General features: G+C 39.9%; 1 protein-coding gene across 5 annotated transcripts in view; it reads left to right on the top strand.

The window, feature by feature from the left end:
- The window catches only part of gdap2 (ganglioside induced differentiation associated protein 2), a 47,208-nt gene extending 37,072 nt beyond the window's left edge, over positions 1–10,136 (top strand). For 3 of the 5 annotated variants that reach the window (XM_060929581.1, XM_060929579.1, XM_060929580.1), the window contains exons 14-15: positions 2,363–2,494; positions 9,552–10,136. In XM_060929581.1, coding sequence (XP_060785564.1) covers positions 2,363–2,383 — 21 coding nt within the window. In that variant the 3' untranslated portion in view covers positions 2,384–2,494; positions 9,552–10,136. Of the gene's footprint in view, positions 1–2,362; positions 2,495–3,522; positions 3,676–9,551 lie in introns of all 5 variants that reach the window. The other 2 variants (XM_060929583.1, XM_060929582.1) reach the window with 2 other exon arrangements.
- Positions 10,137–15,302: the final 5,166 nt, after the last annotated feature.

Genomic DNA, 15,302 nt, shown 5'->3' with positions numbered 1-15,302 from the left:
GGGTGGGTGAGGAGCAGTCTGTTGGTTTGGCAGTGGGCTTTTGGAACTGCCGTGTCTCTCTCTCTCTCTCTCTCTCTCTCTCTCTCTCACTCACATTTATTTATGTTTTATATACAGTGGTGCTTGAAAGTTTGTGAGCCCTTTAGAATTTTCTATATTTCTGCATAAATATGACCTAAAACATCAGATTTTCACACAAGTCCTAAAAGTAGATAAAGAGAACCCAGTTAAACAAAGACAAAAATATTATACTTGGTCCTTTATTTATTGAGGAAAATGATCCAATATTACATATCTGTGAGTGGCAAAAGTATGTGAACCTTTGCTTTCAGTATTTGGTGTGACCCCCTTGTGCAGCAATAACTGCAATTAAATGTTTCTGGTAACTGTTGATCAGTTCTGCACACCGGCTTGGAGGAATTTTAGCCCATTCCTCGGTACAGAACAGCTTCAGCTCTGGGATGTTGGTGGGTTTCCTCACAAGAACTGCTTGCTTCAGGTCCTTCCACAACATTTCGATTGGTTAAAGGTCAGAACTTTGACTTGGCCATTCCAAAACATTAACTTGATTCTTCTTTAACCATTCTTTGGTAGAATGACTTGTGTGCTTAGGGTCGCTGTCTTGCTGCATGACCCACCTTCTCTTGAGATTCAGTTCGTGGACAGATGTCCTGACATTTTTCCTTTAGAATTCGCTGGTATAATTCAGAATTCATTGTTCCTTCAATGATGGCAAGCCATCCTGGCCCAGATGCAGCAAAACGGGCCCAAACCATGATGATACTACTATTACTACCACCACCATGTTTCACAGATGGGATAAGGTTCTTATGCTGGAATGCAGTGTTTTCCTTTCTCCAAACATAACGCTTCTCATTTAAACCACAAAGTTCTATTTTGGTCTCATTTGTCCACAAAACATTTTTCCAGTAGCCTTCTGGCTTGTCCATGTGATCTTGAGCAAACTGCAGACAAGCAGCAGTGTTCTTTTTGGAGAGCAGTGGTTTTCTCCTTGCAACTCTGCCATGCACACCATTGTTGTTCAGTGTTCTCCTGATGGTGGACTCATGAACATTTGGTTAATGAGGGAGGCCTTCAGTTGCTTAGAAGTTACCCTGGGGTCCTTTGTGACCTCGCTGATTATTACACACATTGCTTTTGGAGTGATCTTTGTGGGTCGACCACTCCTGGGGAGGGTAACAATGGTCTTGAATTTCCTCCATTTGTACACAATCTGTCTGACTGTGGATTGGTGGAGTCCAAACTCTTTAGAGATGGTTTTGTAACCTTTTGCAGCCTGATGAGCATCAACGATGCTTTTTCTGAGGTCCTCAGAAATCTCCTTTGTTTGTGCCATGATACACTTCCACAAACGTGTTGTGAAGATCAGACTTTGATAGATCCCTGTTTAAATAAAACAGGGTGCCCACTCACACCTGATTGAAAACACCTGACTCTAATTTCACCTTCAAATTAAAGGTTATAAGCAAAGGTCGGAGGTGGAACGTAGAATATCAACTTTATTTTCTAGAAGAACAACCCAAAAAGCGAATTCAGTCTTCCTGGTGTCTAATTTGCACCCTAAAATTGAGTAAAATGGTTAAAATATACTGGTTTGTGCAAGTTCCGAAGGTTTATTTACATCTCTCTCACACGCGCTTTTTTTACTGCCAGGGGACAGTCGTCGTGACATCATTCAAGGTAAACAGACTGAGCAGTTCTGTGTTTACTAGTGAACTGAGCACACATGTACGGACTTTGGTCATGAGGTTGTGTAAAATGTCTGAAAGCGATAGCGATTTTGAAGTAGGAACTCTCCAAATTAAATATCGAGAGGTGAATTCATGCATGTATGAACCTATGGCCGTTGCGAAGCAATCGGTGAATGTGGCTCACTGGTTTGACCGTGTGGCCTCGGAATCGGACAGCGACTCGGCCGACTCTGATCGTGGTGACCCCGGACCTCAACAAGACTCGCGCCCAAATGATTTATCCTGGTAGTTATGATAGATTCTTACTTTCATCGTAATACTAAATAAGAACCCTTTTGAAGAATAATTAAACCTCACGGGCGTGCACACAATTCCTATAATATAACGTAGATTCGTTTACTATTAGCAATATAATACAAACATTATCCCTTTTGTCTCATTTCCACAATGATTGTACAGGATCCCTCAGGATTCTTGACTTGTCAATTGCAAGCAAAGGTAAAAATGTTTACCTCCAATCTTCTCCTTTTTGCTTGAGCGTTGCTGGTCTGTTTCTTCTTTGGCTGCTTGATTTTGTGTTCGAATTTTGTTGGAATAGCGTCAGGTTTGAGCCTTCTCTGTCCGACACTGACATCTAAACTCTCCAACAGATGGGAATTCTTCAAAAATGAATCATCGTCGAAGTGATCAGAACACAGAGTGGCGTATTTACCTGGCTGCCAACCCTCTCACTTCACGCGCACAATCCACTCTCTCCGCCTCTTCTCCTCTCACGAAAAAAGGTAAAAACTTTCTTCCTGAGCCAGTCCCGTTGTTACAGTTCACTGCACAGCAATAAGGCATGGTTTTTCTTTGGAAATTCCCGAACGCACATCTGCAGTCAAGCTGAACGGCAATGCAAAAAAACTGAAGTGGACTCGACTCAAGCGACTTGTTTTGCCTTGAAAGACATCACGCGTTGAGTGGTCACGAAAATCGTCGAGCAGAAATTCGCCGAGCAGAAATTCGCCGTGATTGGCGCTAACTTATTTTAATTATTACTTATTAGCAATACTCCTTGGAACCAGAAGAAAATTACAGAGGTTTTTTTAACATATAAAGTTTCAAATGTGCATAAATTGAAAACCTTTGCCTATGACCTTTAACTGCTAATCCTAGAGGTTCACATACTTTTGCCACTCACAGATATGTAATATTGGATCATTTCTCAATAAATAAATGACCAAGTATAATATTTTTGTTTCATTTGTTTAACTGGGTTCTCTTTTGTCTACTTTTAGGACTTGTGTGAAAATCTGATTGTTTTAGGTCATCTCATCTCATTATCTGTAGCAGCTTTATCCTGTTCTACAGGGTCGCAGGCAAGCCGGAGCCTATCCCAGCTGATTACGGGTGAAAGGCGGGGTACACCCTGGACAAGTGGGCAGGTCATCACAGGGCTGACACATAGACACAGACAACCATTCATGCTCACATTTACACCTACGGTCAATTTAGAGTCACCAGTTAACCTAACCTGCATGTCTTTTGGACTGTGGGGGAAATCGGAGCACCCGGAGGAAACCCACGCGGACACAGGGAGAACATGCAAACTCCGCACAGAAAGGCCCTCGCCGGCCACGGGGCTCGAACCCAGACCTTCTTGCTGTGAGGCGACAACGCTAACCACTACACCACCATGCCGCCCTGTTTTAGGTCATATTTATGTATATATTATATTATAGAAAATTCTAAAGGGTTCACAAACTTTCAAGCACCACTGTAGCTATAAATTTTTTTTTTTTTTCTTTCCCCCTGTTCCCTGGGCAAGGAGGTCTGGTGAGCAGTCGGTGTTCCAGTTCATCACAAGTGTTCATTGGAGTTGGGTTCAGTGCAGGACACAGGTTCATCCACACCAACCTTGGCAAACCATGTCTTCATGGAGGTTGCTTTTGGGCAAATGGGCATTGTCTTGTTGGAACAGGTTTGGGCCCTTTAGTTCCAGTGAAGGGGAAATTATAAGGCTACAGCATACATTCAATACAATTGTGTATTTCCACATTTTGTGCCAATGGAGCACTTGCATGTGACGTCACAGCCGATCCAGATTGTGACAGACGCCATCTTGTCGGTCAAACGCCATATTCCGCCTTTACTTCTGGTTCTACTTCTGCTTTTACGTCTACCTTTTCTTCTGGAAAACCCTACTATATACAATTCTACTACAACGGCTGCGGCTACAAGCTCTCCCTACCTGTGCACGGTTTTTATGTTTTTGTGTGTATTTTTGCGTGTTGTTCGTCTGTACCGGACTTCAATATCCACTACAACCGTATGGACTTACTGGACATTGGTTTCCAGCAGAAAATGACGGTTTGTAGTGATTTCCATCGCATGCACAACATTCCGGACGAGATAGCGAGACCAGTGGGGTCTCCGTGGATTGTTATCGGAAGCAAAGCGAAGGAGGCGGCGCCGGGAGCGGAAGCAAAAGCGAGGCTGCAGAGCCGGCCTGTTGACTAAGCTCAGAAACCAGCTACTCAAATCTCCACTGCCAAGCCTCTACCTCTCCAACGCCAGATCCATGTAAACAAGACGGACGATTTGGAATTGCAGCTGGAATTACCTTATTCTATTCTATAATCGGCTGGTCAGTGCTATACTCGATACTTAAGTGACTTACCCGTCCAATGAGGATTCTTGTTTACAAGATGCCACATCTGAGTCGCTGACAAATCCTGAATTTCTGTAAAGATAACTGTCCAGAGATTTATAAGCACGCAGTGCTTCACCACTGAACAGCGAGGGAAAGTTAATGAGGTAATTATACACGTCCGGGTATTCCGCTGGCAGTTCAAAATCCGGTCGTGAAAACTCCGTCCGGTAAGCCATAAGGGTCACAAATCTGTAGATCGTTTATTTTAGACATATATCTAGTTATCTGTTCATTAGAAAAATGAGCCGTGTAGTCCGTCGGTTGAAATTGATCCATTCTGTACACGAGTGCAGCAGTATTCAGCGGTGTTTTTGACCGACAAGATGGTGGTTGTGTACTTTCCGGTCATGTGACTGCAAGATCTCTATAGTTTGGGGAAGATCCATATGTGGATGTGATGGGCAGGTGTCCACAAATTTTTTACCATATTGTGTATTCCTATTACTTTCATCTACACCCACTGAACAGAAATTGAGACCGTAGTGAGACGTCCTCATGAACTTCTAACATGAATCTGTCCTGACATGAACTGTTCACATAATTTTCTTGTAGATTAATGGCCACTGTTTTCTGAGGAATACATTAAAGCAGGTTACATGTACAGTTTCAACAAAATCTTATTGTCGTTGATGGGAAAGGCAAAAATTTCCTATTGACTCTGCTATTTTCTCCCTATGGCTCTAATCAAGTTTCCATAATATACCCTTTCATGAGTTGGCAGTGCACTGATTAAATATTTACTTTATTACTCATGTTCTCTAACGCAAATTGATCAGTTCTGTGGTGGGGCCTGCAGTTGCTTTTAGTCAAAAAGGCTGGATTGCTGATTTGGCTGTTGGAGGATGCATTCCTCTGCTTGTCTGCACTTGGTGTGAGGGTGAAACTGGAAATTAGTACAGCTGCAGTTACTGAGTGCTATTAGACCAAATGGTGTATGTGGTGTACTGTATAGTTCATTGCACATCTAAGCTACAGAACACCGTGTACCTTTTTTTTTTAATTAATTAATTTTTTTTAAACAGATGCCAGTGATCAAATATAAGCTGTGCGCAAACCTAAAGACAGAAAAATGCACTTTTTCTCCTTCAACCAAATTGTGTGTGGGGGGGGGTATACTATTGTACAAGCCTCAGCTAGTTTTCAGTTGTTTTGTTTGTTTGTTTGTTTGTTTGTTTGTTTGTTTGTTTGTTTGTTTGTTTGTTTGTTTGTTTGTTTGTTTGTTTGTTTGTTTGTTTGTTTGTTTGTTTGTTTGTTTGAATATATAATTCCTTAATTAGCCATTCTGGTGTAGAAACAACCATTTGATACTTGAGTATTTATCATTGTTTTAAATACTTGATTTGGCTTTTAGCTAATTCTGATGAAGTACTTTTTTTTTTCATCTGTAGAAGCACATCACCATTCATTTGAATGCTAAATTTATCCTTTCTTTCTCAAGGTCTGAGGTCTCTAGTAAGATATGGGTGTTTGAATGCATGTCACTTTATCTGCATGTCTGCATTTTGTCCTCGTCTTTTTTTTTTCTTAGCTACAATCCAGGGTTACTTTACTGGAGTGTTTTTTAAAATTCTCTGATTATTTTATTTACCAAACTTAGCTTTGTTTTCCACAAGGAAATGTAAATCCAAGGAACAAATTTACAGTCAGTGTTCTGTTTGTCAAAATAACCCATTTAAACCAATTTTTTATTTATTTATTTTAAGTAAAGTGGAACCATACTAAAACTTCATGTTTTTCAACATCAAACTTTGTGCACATTTTCTCTGCTGAGCATGAAAAAGTACAAATTTACTTTTGGTGTATCTGCTGTTGCACGCACACAAACTTCAGATTTCTGTCACACACACATTTATGTATGTTTCAGTCATTTCCAATTTAAGAATAAATTGGAAAAGAGTGGTGAAATATTAGTTTGACACCAACTGCACTTTACAAAAATTAAAATAAAACAAATGGGTGGATTCCCTCTATTACATTAGCACCATGTCTTATTTTCCCCTCATAATTTTGTTACACACACACACACACACACACACACACACCTGATAGTTGTAGCATCCCAAGGCATGGAATGTGGATTTATGCATCTTTCCTGTTCCCATAAAACATGCATGTTTTTGATGTCTGAAGGAGTTCAAATATTTATTTTCTGTCTCAGCTACCCAGTATGACCCATGAACATCTGTTGCAAAATGGGGAACAGAACACAAGGGTTAAATGCCCTTGACAACAATTTGACAGTGCATGAAATGTGCTCAAAAGGCTTTGTGCTTAGGGTGGGTTGGGTTTTGTTTTTGTTTTTTTGTTTTTTTGCGTGCTTAAAATCAGTTGGTCATGGACATGGCAGAATAATCTGCCTTTGTTCTTATCCGACCTGCAGGCTGCAGCATGTGCTGCTGAACGCTACTCAACTTTGTCCTCATAGGTATGGTATGGGTAGGAGAGCATGCCACAAGTACACAAGCCACGATCTCGGCACATCAAGATCTCTGCATAATCTAGTTGCATAGATATCTTAAAATATTGAATCCATTTTAATTCCAGCTTGCAGTGCAACAAAACAGGACAAACACCAATGGGGATGAATACTTTTGCAAGGCACTGTATAAACTCTTATGGTCACAACAAAGTCATCCCTGTTTATTTTATTTTATATATAATAAAAATTAAATGGGGATGACCTTTTTTTGTGACCATAATAGTTTATACAGTGCCTTGCAAAAGTATTCATCCCCCTTGGTGTTTGTCCTGTTTTGTTGCATTACAAGCTGGAATTAAAATGGATTTTTGTGGGGTTAGCACCATTTCATTTACACAACATGCCTACAACTTTAAAGGTGCACATTGGTGGGGGGGGGGGGGGGGTTGTGACACAATAAGATGAAAAACAGAAATCTAGTGTACATAAGTATTATTCTGTATTAGCTTGGCACATTTAGCTACTGGGATTTTTGCCCATTCCTCAAGGCAAAACTGCGCCAACTAGATTAGGGATAAAATTAGCTTGCGTTTAGTCATTCAAATTCTGTAAAGCTGCTTTGTGACAATGTCTGTTGTTAAAAGTACTATAGAAATAAACTTGACTTGACCTCAAGTTAGATGGGTTGCGTTGGTGTACAGCAATCTTCAAGTTATGCCACAGATTCTGAATTGGATTGAGGTCTGGGCTTTGACTAGGCCATTCCAAGACATTTAAATGTTTCCCTTTAAATCACTCCAGTGTAGCTTTAGCAGTATGTTTAGGGTCATTGTCCTGCTAGACCGTGAACCTTCGTACCAGTCTCAAACCTCTGGCTGACTCAAAGGTTTTCCTCCAGAAGTGCCCTGTATTTAGTACTATCCATCTTTCCTTCAGTCCTGACCAGCTTTTCTGTCCCTGCAGATGAAAAACATCCCCACAGCATGATGCTGCCACCACCATGCTTCGTTGTAGGGATGGTGTTCTCAGGGTGCTGGGTTTGCGCCACACATGGCATTTCCCATGACTGCCAAAAAGTTCAAGTTTTGTCTCATTTGACCAGGTGAATCTTCTTCCATGTGTTTGGGGAGTCTGCCACATGCTGTTGGGAAAACTCCAAATATGAGTTTTTAAGCAATTACTTTTTTTTTTTTTTTCCTGGCCACTCTTCCATAAAGCCCTACTCTGTGGAGTGTATGGCTTAAAGTGGTCCTATGGACAGATACTCCCATCTCTGCTGTAGATCTTTGCAGCTCCCTCCGCGTTATCATTGGTGTCTTTGTTGCATCTCTGATTAATGCCCTCCTTGCCTGGTCTGTGAGTTTTAGTGGGCAGCCTTCTCTTGTCAGGTTTGTAGTGGTGCCATATTCTTTCCATTTTGCTATAATGGATTTAATGGTGCGCCTTGGGATATTCAAAGTTTGGGATATTTTTTTATGACCCAACCCTGATCTACACTTCACAACTTTTGTCTCTGACCTGTTTGGAGGCTCCTTAGTTCTCATGTTGCTTGCTTAGTAGTGTAGCAGAGTCGGGGTCCTTCCAAAACAGGTTGATTTATACAGATATCATGTGTCACTTTGATTGCACACAGGTGGATTTTAATCAACTATGTGACTTATGAAGTGAATTGTTTGGACCAGCTCTTATTTAGAGGTTTCATACGAAAGGGGGTGAATACTTATGCACACTCCAGTTTTCTGGGGGTTTTTTTTTTCCCAGCTTTAATTGTTGTTTGCATCACAAAAAAACAATGTGCACCTTTTAAAATTATAGTTATGTTGTGTAAATAAAATGGTGCTAACCCCCCAAAATCCATTTTAATTCCAGCTTGTAACAAAACAGGACAAACACCAAGGGGGATGAATACTTTTTCAAGGCACTGTATATACTGTATGTATGGGGTTGGATATTTTAAAAAGCAGGAAAGAGACTAGCATTTATCTGTTTTTAAACAGTTGGAGATGTGTTCATATGCTGTCGAATTATGGTCACTATGCTATGGAACTGTTATGAATTCTGGATAGTGTAAAAATGTTGAGCAGTAGTGTAGGTCTATTGTGGCCCAATTCACTACCATTTTTTCCGAGGTCATGCAGGCCTAATGAAATGGCACGTAATGTAGTGTATAGATGGATAAGGCATGCTAGGGTTTGTTTGTTTGCTTGCTTGCTTGCTTGCTTAGTGGGAAGAGTCACTACAAATCAGTGCAATATTATTCTGACTGACTAACTTGATCCTGTGATGAAACATGTTTATCCTAATAGGAGTAGTCTGTTCCAGAATGATAATGTCCACACTTTTTAATAGTTTCAATCAAATTGAAACCTATGGAAGATCTCCCTGCCATTCAACATCAAATCTGTAGCTGAGGGAAAACTTTTTGAAAGAATGGTGTTGTATTCTTCCATTATAGTTCCAAAGGCATACAAGATCTGTTACAAGGCACATTGAAGCTATCCTAGCTCCCTGTCATGGGCCAAGACCTTCATAACAAGCTTTTTTACTTTGTCACACTGTTTAGAATTGGTATGAAGTAATGAAGATTTCTCCACCACTGATGTCAGATCACTATGCCTGGTCAATCAGCAGTCTCTCTGTACTGAGTTGACTTATAACAGATGTTTTGGCTTTGTTTGTGGTACTGGTTATGCTAACACTGACTGACTTTTCTTCTTCTTTTTAGATGAAGGGCTCATACTGAACTGTCCAGTCATCAAGCCTATAAAGTAAATCCTGCAGGTGGTTTTGCTGGGCCCAGTTCTTTCAGGGCCAGCATTTGGCTGAGCTCACAACTGGATGTGATTTTGCACTTACATGTACTCAGTATTATGGGTATGTTGGCATGGGGAAGTCTGTCCCTCCCATTACAGTAATGCATGTGAAAGTGCAAAAGGAGACACTCGGTGCCCTCTCTTCCACTCCTGACATTTGCACTGGTAAGATTTCCCTGACTGGTGCATGTGATTTTGAAGAGAAAAGCAAAAAGGTAAATTGTTAAATGCTTTCAAGTGTCTATTGATTTTCTAGCAGTGTTTTAAAAAAAAAATCACCACAACTCTGTACGTTTGTTTGGTGTTCAGAAGAATCCTAATCCGCCATCAGTGACTTCCTTTTATTCTTATTTCACATAGTCTGATTACTGCCTTGGTACCTATATGAGCTGCTTTGTTTCTAAATGTGATTACATCCAAATTGCCATGACTGAACTGTGGCCAAATGAAATGTAAATGGTGTTAATTAAAATCTTTTTTTCTTTAAATATTTAAAATATTTTCATGTTCTCTTTCTTGAACACTTATTGAAAAATCATTTCACTTAAAGATGGTCAGGAATGCTGTGGTATTCCTTCATACAACCCCAATTCCAAAAAAGTTGGGACGCTGTGTAAACTGTAAATAAAAACAGAATGCAATAATTTGCAAATCATGGAAACCCTGTATTTCATTGAAAATAGTACAAAGACAGCATATCATGTTGAAACCGAGAAATGTTATTCTTTTTTGAAAAATATGTGCTCATTTTGAATTTGATGTCAGTAACACGTTTCAGAAAAGTTGGGATGGGGCAGGTTTACCACTGTGTTGCATCACCTCTACTTTTAACAACACTCTGTACACGTTTGGGAACTGAGGAGACCAATTGCTGTAGTTTTGAAAGAGAAATGTTGTCCCATTCTTGCCTGATATACAATTTCATTTGCTCGACAGTTTGGGGTCTCCTTTGTCATATTTTGTGCTTCATAATGCGCCAAATGTTTTAAATGGGAGACAAGTCTGGACTGCAGGCAGGTCAGTTTAGCATCTGGACTCTCTCTCTTACTACAGCATTATGCAGTTTTAATATGTGCAGAAAGCGGTTTGGCATTGCCTTACTGAAAGAAGGAAGGCCTTCCCTGAAAAAGATTTTGTCTGGATGGCCGCATATTGCTCTGAAACGTGTCTATATCATTCAGCATTAATGATGCTGTGGCAGCGGGGGCGTGGTCAAGCGCCGGTCTGTGACAGGAGGGTGGAGCCGGGGAAGGTGAGTGGCAAAATCGCTACACCTGACTGTAATTAACCTGTGTTTGTGTGTGTTTTCCCAGTAACCGCTCCCTATTTAAGGAGGCAGAGAGAGAGCGCTACCCGGGATTGGAGGTTGAGCGTGTGTGTCTGTGTGCGTGTGTGCTTACGCCGTAATTAGACTGAAAAGTTTATTTAATAAATACGCTTCCTCTACCTCCAAACGCTGTCCTGCCGTCCTCTGTGCTCCACCCACACATTGTCCGCGCTACAGATGCCTTCCCAGATGTAAAAGCTACCCATGTCATGTGCACTAATGCACCCTCATACCATCACAAATGCTGGCTTTTGAACTGTGTGCTGATAACAAGCTGGATGGTCCCTCTCCTCTTTAGCCTGGAGGACATGGTGTCCATGATTTTCTAAAAAGAATTTCTACTTTTGATTCTTCAAACCTCGGGACAATTTTCCACTCTCCCTCAGTCCATCATAAAAGAGCTCAAGCCCAGAGAAGGTGGCTGTGTTTCTGGATATTGTTTATATCTGGTTTTAACTTGCATTTGTGGATGCAGTAATGAACTGTTTTCACAGACGATGGTTTTCTGAAGTGTTTCTGAGCCCATACAGTGATTTCCACTACAGACACTTGTCTGCTTTTAATTCAGTGTCGCCTGAGAGCCTGAAGATCACAAGCATCTAATGTCAGTTTTCAGCCTTGTCTCTTGCATACAGAGATTTCTCCAGATTCTCTGAATCTTTTAATGATATTATGTACCATAGATGTGATCCCCAAATTCTTTGCAATTTTACATTAAGGAATGTTATTCTTAAATTGTTGCATTGTTTGCCTACGCAGTCTTTCACAGAGCGGTGAAACCCCCCCACCCCCTTTACTTCTGAGAGACTCCGCCTCTCTGGGATGCTCTCTTTATACCCAGTCATGTTACTGACCTGCGCCAATGAATCAATTTTTTTTTCTCTTTTATTTATTTATTAGCATTACACAACTTTCAGTCTTTTGTTGCCCCTGTCCCAACTTTTCTGAAACGTGTTACGGACATCAAATTCAAAATGAGCATATATTTTTCAAAAAACAATAACATTTCTCAGTTTCTACATTTGATATGTTGTCTTTGTACTATTTTCAATGAAATGTATAGGGTTTCCATGATTTTTCAAATCTTCACATTCTGTTTTTATTTGTTTTACACAGTGTCCCGGCGGCACGGTGGTGTAGTGGTTAGCGCTGTCGCCTCACAGCAAGAAGGTCCTGGGTTCGAGCCCCGGGGCCGGCGAGGGCCTTTCTGTGTGGAGTTTGCATGTTCTCCCCGTGTCCGTGTGGGTTTCCTCCGGGTGCTCCGGTTTCCCCCACAGTCCAAAGACATGCAGGTTAGGTTAACTGATGACTCTAAATTGACCGTAGGTGTGAATGTGAGTGTGAATGGTTGTCTGTGTCTATGTGTCAGCCCTGTGATGACCTGGCGACTTGTCCAGGGTGTACCCCGCCTTTCGCCCGTAGTCAGCTGGGATAGGCTCCAGCTTGCCTGCGACCCTGTAGAAGGATAAAGCGGCTACAGATAATGAGATGAGATGAGACACAGTGTCCCAACTTTTTTGGAATTGGGGTTGTACTTCAACTTTTCTTTTTAATCCAGCTTTTATTCTTTTTCGTTTTTTCTTTCTTTAACTGATTGCACTGTCTAATTCCATAGAACATCTTGTCAGCTTTGGAATATTTTGTTATCTTTTAGTCTTTTATAGGCCATGCTGATACAGATACATGAGGTACAGGACTTTTTTAAAGAAAGTCTTTAGTTTGCATCTGATATACAAGTAGAAGCCTGCTTGCTATAGGTACTAGTGGTAATGGGATAGCTAAAAGTAAAAATGGGGGAAAGTAGAATTACACCAAAGGCAGTGTGGATTTTTTTTTTTTTGAACGTGTGAGTGATTTTAAAAAAAAAAACAAACACTAAATTTGCTAAAGATGCTGAAACTTTCATAATGCTATTTTGAAAGAGTAACTGTATGAAGGAGTATTTGAGTTAATACTGTTTTTCAAATACAGCGTTTTGTTACCCTCACGTCTTGCTCTTTGATATTATTACTCTAAGAACTCTTGCAGAACTCTACAGTAAAATGTTTGGTTTTTTAATGTGCAATATACAGTGGAACCCATCTGGTGTCCAAAACCATTTATTTCTGTAATTATTCTCTACACTGTATACACATTGCTATCCAAAAGTGAGTCATTTTTGCTGTGTATATAAAAACATTTAGAATATACTTTTAATTTAAAGGCAAAAATAAATAACCTTTCCTCTTATCTTTTGCCCTTCTAGTCATTTATCATAATATAAATATTGAAATAATAAACAGAAATTCATTATTAATCATATCTCTTCAAGATCAGAAGTTTCTTATGAACAGCTCAGCCTGTCGCTGGACTCAGCATCACTATGGAAAAAGGGGGGTGGGCAAGAAGTGTGTTTTTAGAAAATCTTAAGAACAGGTGTCTTCAAGATGTAATCCACTAAAAAGAGATAAGGGTGTGGTTGTGCAGTTTATATTTCTACATGCACTTTGTCACCTAAACAGAAAGTTGCATATTTACTGTTTTGAAAATCCGTACAATCCGAATAAAGGAGGGGACATTAACAGGTGTGTAGTGGACCTTTTGGCCACTGAGGCTGAGTCAGATTTTCCATCACTCGTTCCAAAAGAACATGTTCCATTGTGGAGAAATCCCAGAGCTTGATTAAAAGTAAAATGGGCCTTGTTGCACTGCCTCTCTTCATGTCACACTTTAACACCTGTATCCAAAAAGCACATCATTTGTCCTCTTGCTACTGTTTTTATTCTTAGTCTATTTATTAATGAAAAATTGGAGAATAATAGAATGTGTTAAACAGCTGTAGGGTTTAGAGAACTGAGGGATCAGCTCCCCTGTGAAGTGTGTGCTGAGGAAAATGAATCAATCATTCACAGCCTTCTCTGCGTTTGAGAGTGGGATTAGCAGAGGTGAGAAGCCATGGTGAACTCGGGACACCTGGACGGAATTAATTCAGCTTTTTGTGAATCAGAGCTGGCATCAAAAGAGGATCAAGATCCTGAACAAAACAACATTAGCACAGAGTTGAGTGTTTCACAGCATGTGGAAAACATAGCACATGTGGCCTGTGTGCTTTTACATCAACACTCTCCTCCAATAACCTCACAACTGTGAAGTAAAAACAGATTAGAAGAGAAAAATCCTGGCAATTTCATATACTGCTGTAAATATGAGACTGCAAACCAGGTAACTCAAATACTTTGAATGGTGAACAAAATTAGACCTTGTAACAGAGATGAGATGGGTGCCAAAACACCTGAATGTTTATTTAATGGGTAAAGATGTTTATGATGTATTATCTTTTGTGTGTTAAGATCATTATTTCATTCTCAGAATAATTAACCTACTTCTGATTAACCTCAGTTTTGGTGACCTTTCCTGCATAGAGTGTGGCATTTGTTACGCTGGATGAGAGAGCGCTCTCAGTAAAGATAGACAGTAGACTGAAAAGGGGGAAAAATTATTAGCAAAGCATTTATCAAAGTCCTATCTGGAGAGGTAGATCAGTTTTCATTTCCAGCCACTATTATTAATTTTTAAATTGTCAGCTTCTGAATGAATTGCTCTAAGAGTGGGGTAGAGGCACGATCAGTGGTCTGTGAAGCACAGCCAAGGGGTCAGTGTTTTTCTAATCGTGTTACAGTAATGGAAACCACAACCCACATTATCAAGTTATTGTGTCTATAAATTGTCAACTGGAATCTAATGGCAGTTTGAATAAAAAATGGGTTATATGGGTTATATCAGAAATAATGATTTAAAAATACTCTGGTTTCAGTAAATGGCCAAAAATATTCTTGTAGGCCAACATGTCAATCGTCTTTAGTAGCTTGTTTGTAAGATAAATCTGTACTGAGAATATGTACTTTTTTGTGTGTGTGTGTGTGTGTGAGAGAGAGAAACAATTTAAAGGGGTCCTTGATTTAGAAAATAGATTAACCTGTTTGGTAGCTCAGAATAAGCAAATTTCATACAAATTCAAACCACTCCAATGAGTCAAATGAACCAAAATGTATAGTGTGTGTGTGTGTGTGTGTGTGTGTGTGTATACACACTGCTCTAGAGCTCAACCAAAATCCTTCATTTACCAATTTTTGAGATACAAATGTGGCAAGCAAACAATAATCAGATCCAAATTAAAGGAAAAATGGAATGTAAATATTTATGTAAATACTAGGAACAGTGTTAGGAATTTTATGTAGTCCTAAAAGTGTTTTTAAAATGTATGACAATGAGTGAGTTTGGAGTCTGGTTCTACAGCGTTGCAGTAAATTTAAGACTGAGGCCAACTGAAGGCAAAATGAAGTCAGTACAGTCAATG

Source organism: Neoarius graeffei, chromosome 9 (assembly GCF_027579695.1).
Source record: "Neoarius graeffei isolate fNeoGra1 chromosome 9, fNeoGra1.pri, whole genome shotgun sequence".
Classification (NCBI taxonomy): Eukaryota; Metazoa; Chordata; class Actinopteri; order Siluriformes; family Ariidae; genus Neoarius; species Neoarius graeffei.
Note: the sequence above shows the minus strand (reverse complement) of the source record. Positions and strands in the feature narration are given on the sequence as shown.